We start from the raw sequence: 18,268 nt of genomic DNA on the forward strand, positions 1-18,268 counted from the left end.
TGAATGAATAAAATGATCTGAATCTTTATTCAAATTCAAAACAGCAGGACTCAATTGTTAAGTACAATGACGGAGTATTTTGAGTATTTCAAGTAGCTGTAATAATGTTAACAATAACAATGTTTACAATAAAGTTAACATTGAAAGACAGCAAATGCTATTCTCACATTGTCATTATAAAACCTGAACAATAAATGTGTCCCTTTTCAGTAAACCTATGTTTTTAAAACAGTAACAAGGTCTCCAGTGTTTTAAGCAGTATCAGCACAACTTTACAACAGTGCACATTGCACAACATTTAACAACTTTAGAGTCTTAAGGCCCTCATGCAGCATTTGTATACAGGGGTTTTTTTTCAACATGGTCATTTCAACAAATGTCTCAGTGTGCCACATCCAATACTTTACAGTGTTGTGGCCCTGATGCGGCATTTGTTTATGAAGCCTTTTTTGACCTTACTTTTCTCCACAGGTGTCCATCCATCCAGGGTACTACAGCGCATGATGTAAGCTGCAAGAAAAAACAGAAAAGAAAGCACAAATTACAAATTTCATAATGTAACAGCAGTTATGATGACAGTATTGTAGGGCTGTAACAATATGCGTATTGAAATCGCGATATGCAGAGCCACGATCCGTGTCGAGATACAAGAAGGCAGAATCGCGGTACACCCTTTCAAACTTCTCCTCAGCCTCAAAACAGAGGTGCTTCCAAACTTCAATTTATGAATACTTTACTTTTTATTTAAATTACATTTTAAACTTACTTAAATTACTTTTATTTTTTATATCTATTAGTAAGTCGTTTTTTCGCCGACCTGCGACAATCTTCTGCGAGTCACGCAACGTCCACACTCGCCACTGGCAACCATATGGCGTCCTTGGCCACCAGAGCATTCGTTTCTTTTAAGCAGTCGCCATTTTGGTTGCGACGCGGGGAGTGAATCTGTAAACAAGCAGCTCATTGGCTGGCTAGGTGTGCCACAAGCCAATCACAATCACCGACAAAGCTGCCTTGACCGGAAAGGCATGTCTGCTTGGGCGTTAGCGGCAGTTACGCAGAAGCCTTCTGCGGCAGTTACACTTTGACACGCGAGCAATGTTTCACTATAAAAATTCCGTAATTTCCATCTGTTTTCCGCAATCACAGAAAATCATTGGCCCTATGAGAGAGAGACAGCCACCCCTACACCCCCCCAAAAAAAATCTTAACGGATTTACACGATTTGAAAAAATGACTTTCAGAACCAAAAAAAAACAGAGCTTCCGGCTCAACAGTATTATTTTGAGAAATAAAACAATCTTTGGATATACATTTGTTCGTTTTTGCATACATATTACTCATTCTCTGCAGTGGTCTGAATTATTTGTTATTAAATAGTTAATGTAAGTAAGTAAATGTTAATAAGTCAAATTTACTACTTTAAAAAAACATATTTAAAAAAATTGTGGGTGTATCGAATCGTGGGTCAAAAATCGTGATACGAATCGAATCGTGAGTTGGGTGTATTGTTACAGCCCTACAGTATTGAGAGCTATTTTTATCCCGATATCACAAAATTCACATTGAAATATCTCTATGGTTCACATGAGAAAATTCAGTAAAACTGTGAGGTCACTGAAACAATCAAAACATTAAATGTAGCTATGTGATACATGGGGTTCCAACACATCAGAAACTATGCCAAATTTGGCCAGATATTGTGATGAATGTGAGAAGGGGCAGAAGAAAGAAGGGAAACAAACTAGAAATAAAAAGTAGAATTACGACAAATTCATTTTTGAAAATAATTTGTGCTTCTTTGTTATGTATTTTTAATAATGGATTTCCACAACCTTTCCATATTTCCATAAATTGTTAACAATAAGCAATGTACTTACTTAGAATCCCATTGACCTTGAACTTATCCAGGACTGTCTTCCCATCTGGCACCTTCCCGTGCTTCCCAAAGGCCACAGCATTTCGGCACTCTGCTGCAGTAAAGAACTCATCAAAAAGAAGATGGAACAATCGGAGGCAGTCCTTCTTTGCTTCTGCATGTATTGCAGCCAGGCGGGTAGAAGACACGAATAGGCCACTTTCTGGATACAGCTCTTGCTTCCCAGATCTGTGTTCTGGAGCCCCAACACCAGCCTGAGGTTGGATCTGTTCCACTTTGTTCAGAAAGCTTTTTAATGCCTCGAGGTGCTCACCACCTGTGACACAAAATATGAATTACCTTACAGGGACACAGCAGCAAAAATAAACTAAAGAAAAGGAAGAGACTAGTTTTAAAAAAAATCAAGAGATTTCATGATGGGCAAAGATTTTTACCAAATTGTTAAAAGCTTTTAAGTTTTAGTTTAATTTGGTACATTAGGAAAATTGTGAGAGAAAAAAGTAATAGTGTTAAAGGAACAATTAACTGCAACAGAGAGACAAAATGTACTTACTTATACCGCACAGCACATCCTGCAGTTTGGCCTTCTCCTCCACTAATTTTTCCACCTCTGGCTTGCATGCCCTGCATGGCTTCCATGATCTGTCTTCTCTTGATTCAGGCAAACTGAAAACTGGCTCTCCATATTCTGGAAGTGGATCACGCTCGATGATTAAAGTATCTGCAGATGACGAGCTTGAAGAAGTCTCATGTTCAGACGTACTAGGCTGGCTCTGATCCCCAAGAACAGCAGGTTTTTGGTTTTTATTAGGACTGTACAACATTTTGAGAAAGCTTTCTTTGGGTGTTACAGTAGGAGCTGGTGGCTGTCTTCGGTGATCCAAATCCACCAAAACAGGTTGTTGTGACAGGTCTGAAGATGTGGGCAGTGCCGTGTGAGGTTGGTGATGCTTTGGATACTGCGAAAGGTTGGAACAATGTGTGACTGGAGACAGAGTGGGTGCATACTGGTGGAGTGGCTGGATAGGTGGATGCTGGTAACATGGATGCGTGTGTGGCGATGACTGGGAAACTGGAACCTGGTACTGTGGCCAGGCAGTTACAGGCTGGTGCTGTGGCTGGATAGGTAAAGATGACTCGATAGGTTGAGGTTGGTACACTGGCCAGGTAGTTGGAGGCTGGATGACATTGTGGGCCACAGTATTTGGATGATCCTGTACAGAGGTGGACTGACCTGCTTGAGGTAGTGATGGAAGGTTGTAGAATCTTTGAGCAGCTGCATCTCTTTTTTTCATGTCTTTCTTTGTGGCCTTCTTGGCATCCACTGTCTTGTTATCTGTTCCAACGAAGTCCACTGTGGCGCGGTAGAACTTGCTGTCGGACCATCTTGCAAGTACTTCTTCCCCTGGCTTCAGATCTCTAAGGCAGGCAGTGGGTTTATCATCTTTGCTTAGTATATCACAGACATTAAATATCTTTGCCGTGTATCCATCTTCAAAGGTCAAAAATACAAAAAGTCCTGAAAATGAACATAGAGTAAGTAAAGGAGATTTTGAGTAAACCAGTACAGGCTAAAAATCAATCTTACTTAAACATGCTACTATATCTTATTGGTCTCAATTATAATCCTCTTAGACCTTAGCAAAGATAAAAATTCATCTCTTCACTTTAGCCTTCAACTAGCATTAACTTTATTCTTTTTGCAATTGCTTCACACTTCTTCACTCATGTGACACTTTACAATAACAATGTATTTGATTTAAATCATGCACTCTGTATTCTATCTTTTCACTTTGTTTTTATTCTATTTCATTATTTAATGATTATTGTATGGATTTTATTATCAACAACATCAACAAGATTCTATGCATGCGGTTATTTCTACTAATTTCTCCAAGATGTCCGCCTCCTCCAGGTAAACAAACACCTGGTTGCATGTTTCCTCACCTTTCCTCAAGCAGACACGCCTGTAAGTCCGCCAACATAAATTGTAGATAAAAGCCAGATAGCAGCTGCTAAAACCTTAGTCATGGTGCAGGAAGAAGTAACTACGATCAAGCTAGACGAAGAACCGATGTCAGGACTGCTATAACACCGCTGCTGAGGTTAGGCTGTAACAACTTAAGATCGTACTCTTTGTTTACTTTGTGTTGTGTGTGTTATTTTAATAACCTAGCTTTCTTTGTACCAAAATCTAAATTTATATGTCTTTGACTGACTCTTATAGATCCTACCATTGAGAATTGAGACTACTAAAGTTTATGAGACTGCTTTTAATAACGAGACTTTATTATCTTGTAATATTGATTAATTTGGGTTATACAATTATTGTTAAGCTTCCTAGGAGATTCCTTTCGCCTCCCAAGGACATAGCTTCAGGAAGGTGGTGCCCCGAGGTTTTGTTAACCCTATATGATTAATCAATAACTTGATAATACGATAATTTATGAATTGTGACCATAACTGGTCATAAATCAAATACAGGGATGAGAATGGGACATTTAAAAAAAACTCTGAAATGTCTGCCAAGGGCAGACATAACGCACGCAAAGCGTGCATGGGGGGGGTTTCAAAGGGGGGTGTGCCTTATATATGAATGTTTTCAAATTCAATGATGGTTTAAAACGTTTATAAACTTTAAGATAATAAATATATATCGTGAGCGATAATGGAGGTAACCGTAACGATATATTAGATTCCTCCTGACTCTATCTTTGACAATTTAAGTAAAACGTACCTTTGTGCTTTTTTGTTTTGATGTGCTCCTGGATGTTTCTAGCTCCTCTGTTTCCATAATTGATCATATCTGAGCACAGAATACACAGAACCTTTCCCGGCACGTCCACTTTTCGGATATGTTCCGTCAGGCACGTCGTCACAGTTTGTGTCCCTATCTGCACGGTAACGCTACTATTGAGCCATGCCCATCAGAAACAGTTCTTTATCTCATTCAATTTCCCTGGTACGATCCTCATTTTTGCGGTCCAAAACTTTCGCCATATTGGCGAAATAACTTTGAAAACTAACCAAAATAACTAGAACTTAAGAAGTGATCAAAACCGTGTACGTATAGCTTGTTTCTCCGTGAACTGTAGAAGTGAGATGAAACTAGCGCCAAAACGTTGCCGGAAATCGTCGTGAGTTGTCGTTAGCATAAATATTGAAGAAAGCAATGACAATTTCCGTTATCACAGCTGCAACTAATTTTGCGATGAGCGTTGCCGAAAGCAGGGATGAGAATGAAAAATATTTAAAAAGTCTGAAAAAAGACAGAGGTTTGGGGGCCGCAAGCACCCAGCGAGGCCCAGGGGCAGAGCCCCTGTGGGGGCCCAGGGGGCGGGAGCTAATGATTTTTGGCTATTTTTTTTATTACCCCAAAACCATTAATTTTATCAGCAAATAGTTGCAATTTATTTGGAAATAAATTCCCCTACTTGGTGGACTACCAGGTGAAAATGATTAATATGGTACAAGAGACTTGTTTTTAATCAATTCACATTTGATGATTTAAAAAAAAAATCAATGCACCTTTTAATATAAACGAGCTCTACAGTATTATATTTCTGCACTTTAGCTATTCAAGTCTTTGAATACTCTAATACTTTACAATGAAGTGCAAACCAGAGAAAAGTTCTATCATATAATTCTCTTAAGCTTTCTTCTGATGTTATCATGGTAGCAGGAGCTCTTGCATATTAAGCAGGCAACATTCAACATCACTTATCACTTCCCTTTCAACTGTTGTGTGTACTAACTAGGTTTTATCTGGACAGGATGTTGTGTAATGTAATACAGATACCATATGGTTAATCTGAAAATCAAGATGGTGATTTTGAATTAAAGAACAGGCATGTACAATAGGCATTACATATTGGAAATTTTTTTTAAATCAAAAACTATAAGTTCATCTCAGCCTAAAAAATTTGGCCAGACGCTCCCGCGCGGCACACGCCAACAATCCCCCCCCATGAAATGAGCAATAAGTTATACACGGTATCATACCTAAAATTTTATCAGAAATATAGATATGATACTATAATTCTCCCCAACATGCTACATTAGATAAGCTAACCCCATTTATAAAAGATACACACTTATATATGACGTGTATTTGATATATATATGTGATATATATGATGTATATTCATACATTGTTACTTTACGGAAATCTTCAGTAAGTTTGGTCTTTTCATGACAGCCTGTTGTAGACCTAAATATAATGCACATGAAATGACACTCCTCACCTCAACATGTCCTTTACAATCATTTAAGCCACCATGGGCAATGCTGAAACCACTGCTGCAAACAGTACATCGTGCGAAACTGTCATTATTTTCTACCCTTATTAGACAGGGAGATTATTAGACAGGGAGATTCTTCTGTGTAATCTGAGGTGAAGTGGGTTTTGTATTTTCATTTTTTGGGGCGCGCGCTCTCTCTGCCATGCCGATCCTGTAGGCTGCACTGACTCAACTGAAAACGTCGGTCCTCAAGAAAAGGGATAAAAGCCCGCCCATACTGAAAGCTGATTGGCTTATTTTGCTGAGTAACCCAATCAGGATGCTCTTTGTCTAGCATGCGCTACATGAACAGGCACACACGCAGTCTCTCTCTCGCACTCTGTCATATGCGCACATTCTAAGATGTGCGAGGTAGACAATGTTGCGCATGCACGCTCTTGCTCGCTTGCTCTAGATTCTGGGAGATATTCTCCAATTTGCGGGCATCAGGGAGCCGCTATCAATATGCGGGAGACTCAGGATGTCTGCGTTATAAGGTGACCACAGATCGTTAACCATACACACACACCCCGAAAATTTCTCAACGGATTTACATCGATCTCAAAAACGATCATTTTGGTCTGAAAAAGTCGGGAATCCGCCAATTGGCGGAAAATTCTCATTCCTGTGAAAGATGCTGGTGGGCGGTCGGTCCTGCCTGCTTGTGCCACCACAAGCCTCGCGCCGACCCCCCGAAATTTTCTCAACAGATTTACACGTTTCACAAAAATGACATTTTCAGCGGGAAAAACTTGGAATTCCGCGGCTCCACGGAAAATTCTCATCTCTGCAAATAAACAAAGTGCTATTGTTACGTTTCCTAATTACTTTTACCATGTACTAACTCGACCGTAAGTGTTTAACATAATAAACAAAAGACAAAGTTATTTTTGTCTTTTTTTTTTGCTGATCCGAAAAATGATCCGATCCGTGACTCTGATCTGCGAAACGATCCGAACCGTGAGTTTTTGATCCGTTGCACCCCTAGAAATAACGTTTTTTAAATCAATTTCCCAGCCCCAAACGTAGTGATAATTTGACCAATAGAGTTGTAAAATTCTGTCACTAAAATGTATACAGTTTCAAGTGGGGGTTACTCTCGCCTTTCTTGACATTTAGTTAAAAAAATCCTGTAAATCAATGTTTGTGGCTGAAGCTGCCAATATATTGATAATAATAATCCCAGTTATAAGAGACTAGAGACTGTCAAAGATTTTGGTTATTATAGTGTCCAAAGTAAGTTAGAAATGACAATCACGCCAAAAATTAGCTAAGCCGTGTAGTGAAATAATTACCATCGGAGTCATCTTTGGGTGAGCCAGGGTCTGGTTCATAAAAACGCAACTTCTTCGGTGGGTATCGCACTCTTTTGGGCATCTCTTTTTTTGGCATCTCTTTTTTGGCATTTCCTGCTGGGCCATCCATTCTGTTAAATACATAAAAGTATAATACATTTTAATTATTTAAAAAGGTGGTTCAATGTCTTATTTAGTTTTATCATGTCATATCTCATAATTTGGTACAGCATCTTGTTGAAACATTTGGATACAGAGATGTGTTACTGTAACCATATCAGACAACTCAGGAACTGAAAAACATGGTCTTTAAGAGGACATATCCTCTTAAATTTCAACACATTACAATTTTGGCCACAGCAAGCACTTTAAATATGCATGAGGCTCCAATGCAAATATCTTAATTGCCAAAAATCATACTTTTATGGTAAGATTTGATCACCAAATCAGACTTGCTGTCTTGTTTGCTAATTATTATATATATATATATATATATATATATATATATATATATATATATATATATATATATATATATAAAATATGATTAACCACCCACAGAAATCTGAAGAATTAACACATGAATAAGTATATAAAATTATGTTTAAGTCATGAAACAATAAGCAGTATGACCTGCTCTGAAACGCTGGAGGTGTGTGCTGGAGATACTGAACTCTGTCCAGCTGCCTGCTCCCTTATAAACATACACCATTTACAACAAGTCTTGTTTAGAGCAGTCTTAGGATAAACAACATGGATAATACTGAAAAAATAATATTCATTAGCCACTTCAATGTAATTCGGCACATATTTTGTAGGTAAATATGGACTAATTTCGGTAACAATGTAACTTAAATGACCGGCTAGCAGGCGATCCATCACAATCATCGTTGTGTTAATTTGAAGTTTTTTTCAATGGAGTTCAGTATTACTCACTTCACTGTTTGTGAAAAAAAATAATCCCAAAGTGCATATTCTTTACATAAAGATATTACCGCAATAAGTTACCAGTTAATGTTAGCTAATCATAACAAGTTCATGGCCACATGTGGCCATGAAGCTAGCACATGAAGCTAGCTAGTGAGGCCTATAGCCTCACTAGCTAGCTTCACTATTTGCTACATATGCCGACCAGTTTCTTCAAAAAAAAAAAGTATCTGAACCAACATAAACACACGCCATCTAAATTTTTACAAAGTTTTACCCAAATTACGCTTGACAAAGATGTCGCTTACCTTCTTTTACGTCCTGTAACGGTTCTTCCTCCAGCTCTCCTTCCCGCACTCCAACCATTAACGTAAGACTTTACGTCAGTCAGACCGATGTCAATTGACCAATCATGATGCAGCATTTGTGACTGATGGCGCTCTCTCCCAATGAAATGTTGACGTTAGGGCTGCATCATCTACTGGGTTAAAAGTTCACAACTTGTTCGCGCCAAATGCAACTCGTTTGATTTTCATTTGAAAATGGCACAGAGGCACAACTCACGCTGGAGGAGAAGAGTGAAGAGCCAACAAAATATTTGCAAAAGATACAGAAGAAAGGTAAGGAAATTTACATTTTATTATTTGTTTATTGTCACTTGAGTAAATGTACTTATATCCAATCACTGATTGGATATAAGTACATTTACTCAAGTGTTGGTACTGAACTTGCCACTTAATATTTCCACTCCACTACATTTTGGAGACAAATATTTTATTTTTTACTCCACTACATTTATCTGATTACTGTAGTTTTTATTTACCTTACAGATTGTATGAAGCATCAGAGCCAAAGCACCACATTTTTTAATTAATTTATCTAAATGATTTAACTGATGCAGATAGTCAGATAAATGGTTAATATCATATCTGGTAATCGGCCGTGTCAATAATCAGCCCACCTCCGGTACACAGTACATGTAAATATATGTGTAATTTACTTATAGTTTTGAAGTATCACCTCTCAAACAGATTCAATAAAATATTAACATTTTAATCCACATGAAAGGGGGATTTATAGCAGGATTTGTCATATACTGCATTGATTTTACCCAGGTATGCCTAATAAAATTGCATGCAAGTATTAAATATGTTAAATGTATTATTCTCTGTTTTCAGCCGGACACACAAGGACTGGAGAACAGAGGTAACGAATGTGCAAAAATGTAAACAACTCTGTTAGACATGTAAGAAATTGCATGTTGTAAAGCTTTAAATTTTGATCGACTGCAGTGTTATTTCAAAGAAAAGTTAATGTATCCAATAAATCACTGTTACTTATGTGAGACTTGTGAACCTCACTTGGTTAGTCAAGGTTTTACTGGCAGCTCAGGTGACTATAACACTTTAATAATCTAGTAATTAGTAATGTGTTTAGCAGAAATATAGTGAAAAATAAACATGTCTAGTCTAGTAAGCTATAAATGCGCCAATACTGCTTTTCAACAATTGGTGTAAATGAGTCATTGCTATAAGAAAAAAAATTTGCTAAATACATTGGGAATTTTTTTTCTAGAATCAACAAACTCGAGGTCAGATGACTGCCGCACCGAGCAAGAGACCAGTTCCGCTAATCTGGAAGCTGATGACGTTGTGAATCTGGAAGACTCTTCGAACACAAATTTGTGTGACCTCCATAACACCAACCATCCATCCCAGTGCAATGGACACACAAGTGAGATGCATCACTCTGGACTTAATGTTGAATCAGAGCCTGAACAGCCTTTTCACATAGATACATTTGTTGATCACCTACCTGAATTTGTTGAAGAAGGGACTTTAGATGAAAATGTGTTATTTGACGATGACCTGTCATTTGATGATGACCTATCATTTGAGGATGGTTTAGAGCTAAACCAAGGGGAGGGAACAGAACCCAAAAGCCCTACAAACACTGGAGATCGTCCAATTTACAGAGATGCGCCAATTTCTGTTGCAGAGAGTCTTCTCCTCATAATGACTTTTGCAAATAGACACAAAATAACAGGAAAAGCTCTCAGTGACTTGCTTACACTAATCTCTCTGCACTGCCCCTCTGATATCCAGACTGAATGTCTTCAGAATTTACACAAATTTAAAAAATTTTTTGATGATTCCTCCTCTCCGCTTTTGCACAAATACTGTAGTGCATGCTTCATGACTGTTGAGAGTACAGAGAACCAGTGTAAAACCTGTGAAGCCAATGTGTTGATGGAGGGGTCAACTTCCTATTTCATTGAGGTTCCCATTGAAGCACAGGTGAAGAGATTGTTTGCTAAGGAAGGTTTTGAAGAAAAACTTATGTTCAGGTTTAATAGACATAAAAAGTGTCATGACAGTATTGAGGACATATATGACGGAGAAGCCTATCAGAAATTGACTACTTGTAATGGGCCTCTCAGTGATTCCAGAAACATTTCTTTAATGTGGAACACTGATGGCATACCCATTTTTAAGTCTTCAAAGTTTTCTGTGTGGCCTTTTTATTGTGTCATAAACGAGTTAAACTTTGTTGAACGCACTAAACAAGAAAACATGATATTTGCAGGTCTTTGGTTTGGGGACTCAAAGCCGTCAATGTTGACATTCCTTGAACCACTATGTGACACTCTGAACAAAATCGAAAGAGATGGAATTTCTGTTCAGTTTGCAGGAGCTCAAGAGCCTTTCATATGCAAAGCCTTTACCATTGCAGGGACCTGCGATTTGCCTGCAAAAGCATTGGTACTTAATACTGTTCAATTCAATGGACAGTTTGGGTGTCTAAAGTGTGAACAGCCAGGTCAAACAGTAAAGACAGGAGAAAGAGGTCATGTCCATGCCTTTCCTTTCCAGAGGACAGATCCAAAAGGCCTGCCTCGTACCCACAAGGGGTTTGTAGATAATGCCAAGATGGCCTATGATTCCAACAGCATTGTACGTGGGGTGAAGGGACCTACCTTTCTCAGTAGACTAAAAAACTATGATTTGGTCTTGGGTACAGGTATAGACTATATGCACTCTGTACTACTGGGAGTAATGCGTCTATTGATGTTTTTGTGGTTTTCCACAGAGTTTTCCCGATGTGCATTCAGTATGGTTAGATCAGTCAGAGAAGTTGACAAACGCATGAAAGAAATAAGACCGCCATTTTTGATCAGATTTCCTCGTTCTGTGTCCTCTCACAGAATGTTCTTTAAAGCATCTGAGTATCGGTCCATTTTGCTGTTTTTCGGGCCAGTTGTATTTCGGGGCATTCTTGCAGGCCTGTACTACAACCATTTCCTGCTCCTTAGTGAAGCGATCTTCATTCTTATGATGGAGACAATAACCCCTGTGCAAATAGATCATGCTGAAAAACTACTTTGGAATTTCTGTTCTCAAATGAGTGGACTTTATGGTGAACGATACATGACAGCCAATATCCACTTACTTGTCCATTTAGCAGATAGTGTAAGAGCTCTTGGACCTCTGTGGACACACTCTTGCTTTCACTTTGAAGACAAAAATGGGTACTTACTTCGTCTTATACATGGGACCCAGAATATACCTGTCCAAATGGTTAATGCTGTAAAGACTATACAATCTCTCCCTAGCATCACACAAAACATAAAGCTGAACACAGTAGCTACCGAGTTTTTGGCCAGAATGACAAATGGCATTAGTTATCAAGATACTAATATTGTCAATAGTGTGGCCATGATAGGGGCATCATTCAACAGATGTCTTGAGACTGATGATATGTCTCTTCTGGAACAGTTTCTTGGTCAGGTTTTATATACTAATGTTGTCAAGGCATATAACAGAGCTCAAATAGGGAAAACGGTTTACACTTCCAAGCAGTATGTCAAAGCCAAAAGACGGAACAATTCCACAGTGTTATTTTGTGATGGTATGCAGATCAAATATGGCCAGATTGAATTATTGTGTTCCTACAAAGAAACCAGTGAAGGTCAAAATGAGATAAATCTTGTATTTGTGAATGAATTTGAAGTTGCAGGCATAAATCTTCTAAGGGACACTTTGACAGGTGGGACATGTTTCCATATTGTGAGCCTCTTGGAAGTTCCTGTAAAAAGGACAGTAGTTGGACTTGAAAGTATTTTGGGAAAGTTGATGTTCATTGATTTGTCCTCAATGCCTGGTATTGTGTTTGCTGCACATTTCCCTAACAAACTTGAAAGGGACTAAACATATTATGAACTCAAAGACATGATCTTATTGTGAACAGAAGAGCTCATGATTTTTCCAACTAGTAGAAATTCCTTACTGAAAATGTAAAGTCTCAAGTTGATGGGCAGATAGTATTGTGATGCCATACCAAGACAAATGTCAGTGATCTCAATAGTTTTATTAATCTACTGCCACACAAATAGGTCACTTTGGGGCTTAACATGAGAAGATACAGACATCTGAATATACTACATTGACGCCACTAATGGTCTGAGTTTTTGGCAGTTAAACTTTGATACAGCTGAAATGTATTTTCTTGGTCTTAAAAGCTACATTGTTGGATGCTAATATAGTTTTATGATCTTGAAAGACTGTGATAAGTGCAATCTTCCATGTACTAATATTGTTAGATTATTGCTTTTGAGATGTCCAGTGAAACATATTGTTATACTGGTTTTTGTTGGCATTTTGTAAAATAAATTTCCGCAATGCAAATGTCAAAAGTGTGGCTTTCTGTTTACTGTTTTGATAGTTATTTTCCTAACTATTTTCACAAATGTGTTCGCTATTGGAGGCAATGGTAGTGGTTGTAGTATTTTTAAGTGATAAAAAGTGCTATATTCTGATATTGGACTTTGTTGAAATAGTAACTTTATTGCTCTCAAATTACCAATAAATTACTGTTTTTATTTTACCTTTTCAGGTTTTTTTCTAGAAAAATTTAGTATGAGGGTGCTCACCATGGCGAGGGAGCAAAGCGGGGGGGGGGGGGGGGGATGGTGCCGGTTGTCCCCCCCCGCCGTGCGAAGCCTTTGAAAAATTGAGGCTACAATGGGACATTCTGAGGCTATCTGAGAGGGAAATTGTAACAAATTGTCTGTCAACATTGAAAAAGAAAGAAGTAATCATCTTCTGCCCCAGACAGTCTTTGGCTTTCTTCCGTTTCGTGCCGCGGGGTGACATCTTTAAATGCCCAAGTGTCAACAAAAACAACTCGCGAACTACTTCTGTCAAAAGCTCCCACGCCGGTGGGTGAAAGGTCATTCAGTCTCGAGAAATCTCGCTCTACAAGTCAGCTGACCTTGTATGTAACCCATGTCAAATCTCGCGAGAGCAGCTGCGACAAGTAAACAAACATGGCGCCTCAGTCTGGAAAACGCCAATTCGGATCGTTTTTGCACCGTCTGGCAGTGTATCTACTATGATTGGAATATTTATGGAGTAATTATAACGTATTTGATGATCAGACACATTGTCACGTGGTGTTGTTGGGATGTTTTCACGGAGAAAAGATCGTTTTGAGAGATTGCATGTTGTGCAGTAGCATACAAGTGCATGGCCTAAGTGTGACTTGGGGTTCAATCAGCATTTCGGTAAGAGGGCGCACGCCGAGAGTAAGAGGGCGCACGCCGAGAGTAAGAGGGCGCAGCGCCCCTGTTCCCCGGTTTAGACGAAAGCCTGCCTTTTATGTGGTTCATGAAAAAAAACCTGAATTACATGCATTGGAATATTTAAAATTATTCATAGAAAATATAATTAATATAAAAGCAGAAGGTCTTTGCAGCCTACAATCATACATTTTCAATCAATTCATTCTGAGTACAGTAATACATAATTTTAAAAAAATCATGTGGATTACAATAAAGTCAACATGATTAAAAACAACCAAAACATTGATCTAAGTCGAGAAACTCTGAGAATTATATTAGAGCTTGTTGAGATCTCATCTGAAACTTAAAAGGAGACTAAATTGAGATTTAGTGCATCTTATTGCTCTGGAGAAAAAGATGAGACACAGGAGAAATAACCCTTAGTCTCAGTTTGGTGTCACACAGATCTCATAGTTGTCTAGGAGAAGTAAATGAAATATGTTTGAGATCTCTTTTTAAATTTTCTTTTCCTCTGGGAACCTCTAGGATTAGCAGTTCATTTGAAGGTGAAATTAGAGTCAGGTGTTTTCAATCAATGGGATGACAATCAGGTGTGAGTGGGCACCCTGTTTTATTTAAAGAACAGGGATCTATCAAAGTCTGAGCTTCACAACACGTGTTTGTGGAAGTGTATCATGGCACGAACAAAGGAGATTTCTGAGGAGCTCAGAAAAAGCGTTGTTGATGCTCATCAGGCTGGAAAAGGTTATAAAACCATCTCTAAAGAGTTTGGACTCCACTAATCCCCAGTCAGACAGATTGTGTACAAATGGAGGAAATTCAAGACCATTGTTACCCTCCCCAGGAGTGGGCGACCAACAAAGATCACTCGAAGAGCAAGGCGTGTAATAGTCAGTGAGGTCACAAAGGACCCCAGGGTAACTGAAGGCCTCTCTCGCATTGGCTAATGTTAATGTTCATGAGTCCACCATCAGGAGAACACTGAACAACAATAGTGTGCATGGTAGGGTTGCAAGGAGAAAGCCACTGCTCTCCAAAAAGAACATTGCTGCTCGTCTGCAGTTTGCTAAAGATCACATGGACAAGCCAGAAGGCTATTGGAAAAATGTTTTGTGGATGGATGAGACCAAAACAGAATTTTTTGGTTTAAATGAGAAGCATTATGTTTGGAGAAAGGAAAACACTGCATTCCAGCATAAGAACCTTATCCCATCTGTGAAACATGGTGGTGGTAGTATCATGGTTTGGGCCTGTCTTGCTGCATCTGGGCCAGGATGGCTTGCCATCATTGATGGAACAATGAATTCTAAATTATACCAGCGAATTCTAAAGGAAAATGTCAGGACATCTGTCCATGAACTGAATCTCAAGAGAAGGTGGGTCATGCAGCAAGACAACGACCCTAAGCACACAAGTTGTTCTACCAAAGAATGATTAAAGAAGAATAAAGTTAATGTTTTGGAATGGCCAAGTCAAAGTCCTGACCTTAATCCAATCGAAATGTTGTGGACGGACCTGAAGCGAGCAGTTCATGTGAGGAAACCCACCAACATCCCAGAGTTGAAGCTGTTCTGTACGGAGGAACGGGCTAAAATTCCTCCAAGCCGGTGTGCAGGACTGATCAACAGTTACTGGAAACGTTTAGTTGCAGTTATTGCTGCACAAGGGGGTCACACCAGATACTGAAAGCAAAGGTTCACATACTTTTGCCACTCACAGATATGTAATATTGGATCATTTTCCTCAATAAATAAATGACCAAGTATAATATTTTTGTCTCATTTGTTTAACTGAGTTCTCTTTATCGACTTTTAGGACTTGTGTGAAAATCTGATGATGTTTTAGGTCATATTTATGCAGAAATATAGAAAATTCTAAAGGGTTCACAAACTTTCAAGCACCACTGTACTACTACTGCCACTGGTGACTACTACTGCAACATCACCTACTACAACAGCTACTACTACTGCCACTGGTGACTACTACTATTGCAACATCAACTACTACAACAGCTACTACTACTGCCACTGGTGACTACTACTACTGCAACATCAACTACTACAACAGCTACTACTACTGCCACTGGTGACTACTACTACTACTACTATAGACCTACACCAAACTGAAAACAAGTTAATAAAATCAATTATAATTTACAAGGAGGAGATAATATAGGGCGGCACGGTGGTGTAGTGGTTAGCGCTGTCGCCTCACAGCAAGAAGGTCCGGGTTCGAGCCCCGTGGCTGGCGAGGGCCTTTCTGTGCGGAGTTTGCATGTTCTCCCCGTGTCCGCGTGGGTTTCCTCCGGGTGCTCCGGTTTCCCCCACAGTCCAAAGACATGCAGGTTAGGTTAACTGGTGACTCTAAATTGACCGTAGGTGTGAATGTGAGTGTGAATGGTTGTCTGTGTCTATGTGTCAGCCCTGTGATGACCTGGCGACTTGTCCAGGGTGTACCCCGCCTTTCGCCCGTAGTCAGCTGGGATAGGCTCCAGCTCGCCTGCGACCCTGTAGAAGGATAAAGCGGCTAGAGATGATGAGATGAGATGAGATAATATAGATGTGATATATAGTGGCCTGTGGTTGAATTCCAAAATATTGCCACTGATTAAACAATATCTCAATATATTTGGTTGAAGCATTGATTTTTGTCATCTACATTGCTTCATATGGCTCCTAATACCAAAAAAAACAGAACTGAGAAGAAAAAAACAGCCCCTGGGCTGCCCCAGCTGTTCATTGGGCTCGCTTCGCTCACTAGGGTCGCTTCAACTGAAGGATAATCACTGGGCCCCCCATTGTAGAAATGGGCCCCTGTTTTTTTTCCCAGGAGGGGCCCTGTGGGCCCCTTGACCTGCAAAACAATCTGAGTCTCTGATGTTTTTGTCTGAAAAACAGTAAACACTCCAACGCCCCCCCTAAAAAAAAAAAAATCGGATCTGCGCGATTCAGTCGTGAAAAAAGCGGCATCTGCCGTTTGCATCGCTGTTTAAACTCATAGGTTAACTGACTTTAACCGGCTAATGAGGCTCGGTGGTCGGTCAAGATTTTTTTTTAGTTTTCGCCATCCCTACTATGGATTGGCCTTTCAAAGGCATATATGAGCCAGAAAGATAAAACACTGTCATAGACTAGGCCAGGGTAGTAGGGCTAGGCATAGCCATTTTAAACATTAGAGACTGTCTAGTTTCTAAGTATGCAGCAGTGGTGGCTGGTAGTCTCTCAAACAGGGGAGGCTGGTCGGTTACGATATTTCCAGATTTTAAAAGAAAAAAGAAAAAAACACATAAATTTTGCCCATACTCTTGCCTCTGATCTGGCTGATTGTTGGCAGTGTCACAAACTGTGAAATAACAGGTTCTTTTGGCCCATTAGCCTACTGTCCAATATACATGATGGTGGTGTTGGGGGGGGTGTATATTTTAACATTTTATATTTTAAAATTGTGGCATGTTGTTTAAAAATTGATCATTATTGAAAGCAGCTCTTTGTCAGGAACCTCAGCAGTAACAGCAGAGTGTTCTGGAATAAGCACAAGCACTGACCTTGGGGAGCCAAACATAGAGCTGGGTGCCACACATTTCATTCAATGACACTTTCCCTATTTTTTACTTATTTTGACTGAGAAATGTTCTATTGACAATTTTGATAACCCTTCACATTTAATCCAGGTCTGTAGTGTGAAATGTTCTCGGCTGTGTTTTTGTTTAAAAATGTTTTCCAAATTGTAGCTGTGTTTAATTCATATCCAGAGAAATATATATTCCAATATAATATACTCAGCATAAACATTTTAAATAGATTCTATATTTTTGGTCCATCCATGACATATTACTAAAGTAGCCTATTTGCTGTTGTTGATGTGGGTCACTTGCTGTTAGCCAATTCACTTTCTCGTACCAGGAGAGCTGAAAGGAACGAGTATTATTCCCTACCTTTTTCACCAAGTCAATTTGAGGCGTTGGTCTACCCTGCTCTTTAATTTTAATTTTTTCCTCGAAAGGAAGACTGGCAAATGGCTTTGCCAAAATTAAATCAGCAATGCTTGGCATCCGTGCACAGCTTTCTTGCTAGCTGACTAGCCCCCTCAAGTTCAAGTTCAGTCACTCAAATAAACGAAATTTCTGGAACTAAGATAGCAAATTTGACAACACCTATATTTACACTTTATTTACAATGAAAATATATACAAACTAAAAAAGCTGGTAGAAACCATATGTAATGAATGAAATCGAAATGTAAGCCGATCTCTTACAATACACCACAGCACTTGCGAATCCGCATGGGCCTGAACTGAGATTCACCGC

General features: G+C 39.1%; 2 protein-coding genes across 4 annotated transcripts; one reads left to right on the forward strand and one right to left on the reverse strand.

The window, feature by feature from the left end:
• Positions 1-358: 358 nt before the first annotated feature.
• LOC132870343 (RNA-binding protein 33-like) lies at positions 359-9,048 on the reverse strand. 3 transcript variants are annotated; one of them, XM_060903972.1, is made up of 6 exons: positions 8,690-8,826; positions 8,088-8,148; positions 7,455-7,585; positions 2,433-3,398; positions 1,881-2,195; positions 359-510 (listed from the first exon to the last, which is right to left on the reverse strand). In XM_060903972.1, the coding sequence occupies exons 1-6, from the start codon at positions 8,745-8,747 to the stop codon at positions 404-406; spliced, it is 1,638 nt and encodes a 545-aa protein (XP_060759955.1). In that variant the 5' UTR covers positions 8,748-8,826; the 3' UTR covers positions 359-403. The 3 variants fall into 3 exon arrangements, with proteins under 3 accessions (XP_060759955.1, XP_060759956.1, XP_060759957.1); XM_060903974.1 differs by having other exon boundaries at positions 360-510; positions 8,088-8,531; positions 8,577-8,782; XM_060903973.1 differs by lacking the exon at positions 8,088-8,148 and having other exon boundaries at positions 8,690-9,048.
• Positions 9,049-9,408: 360 nt separating this feature from the next.
• Positions 9,409-12,942, forward strand: LOC132870344 (uncharacterized). The gene is made up of 2 exons (XM_060903975.1): positions 9,409-9,587; positions 9,957-12,942. The coding sequence occupies exons 1-2, from the start codon at positions 9,443-9,445 to the stop codon at positions 12,587-12,589; spliced, it is 2,778 nt and encodes a 925-aa protein (XP_060759958.1). The 5' UTR covers positions 9,409-9,442; the 3' UTR covers positions 12,590-12,942.
• Positions 12,943-18,268: the final 5,326 nt, after the last annotated feature.

Source organism: Neoarius graeffei, chromosome 22 (assembly GCF_027579695.1).
Source record: "Neoarius graeffei isolate fNeoGra1 chromosome 22, fNeoGra1.pri, whole genome shotgun sequence".
Taxonomy (NCBI): domain Eukaryota; kingdom Metazoa; phylum Chordata; class Actinopteri; order Siluriformes; family Ariidae; genus Neoarius; species Neoarius graeffei.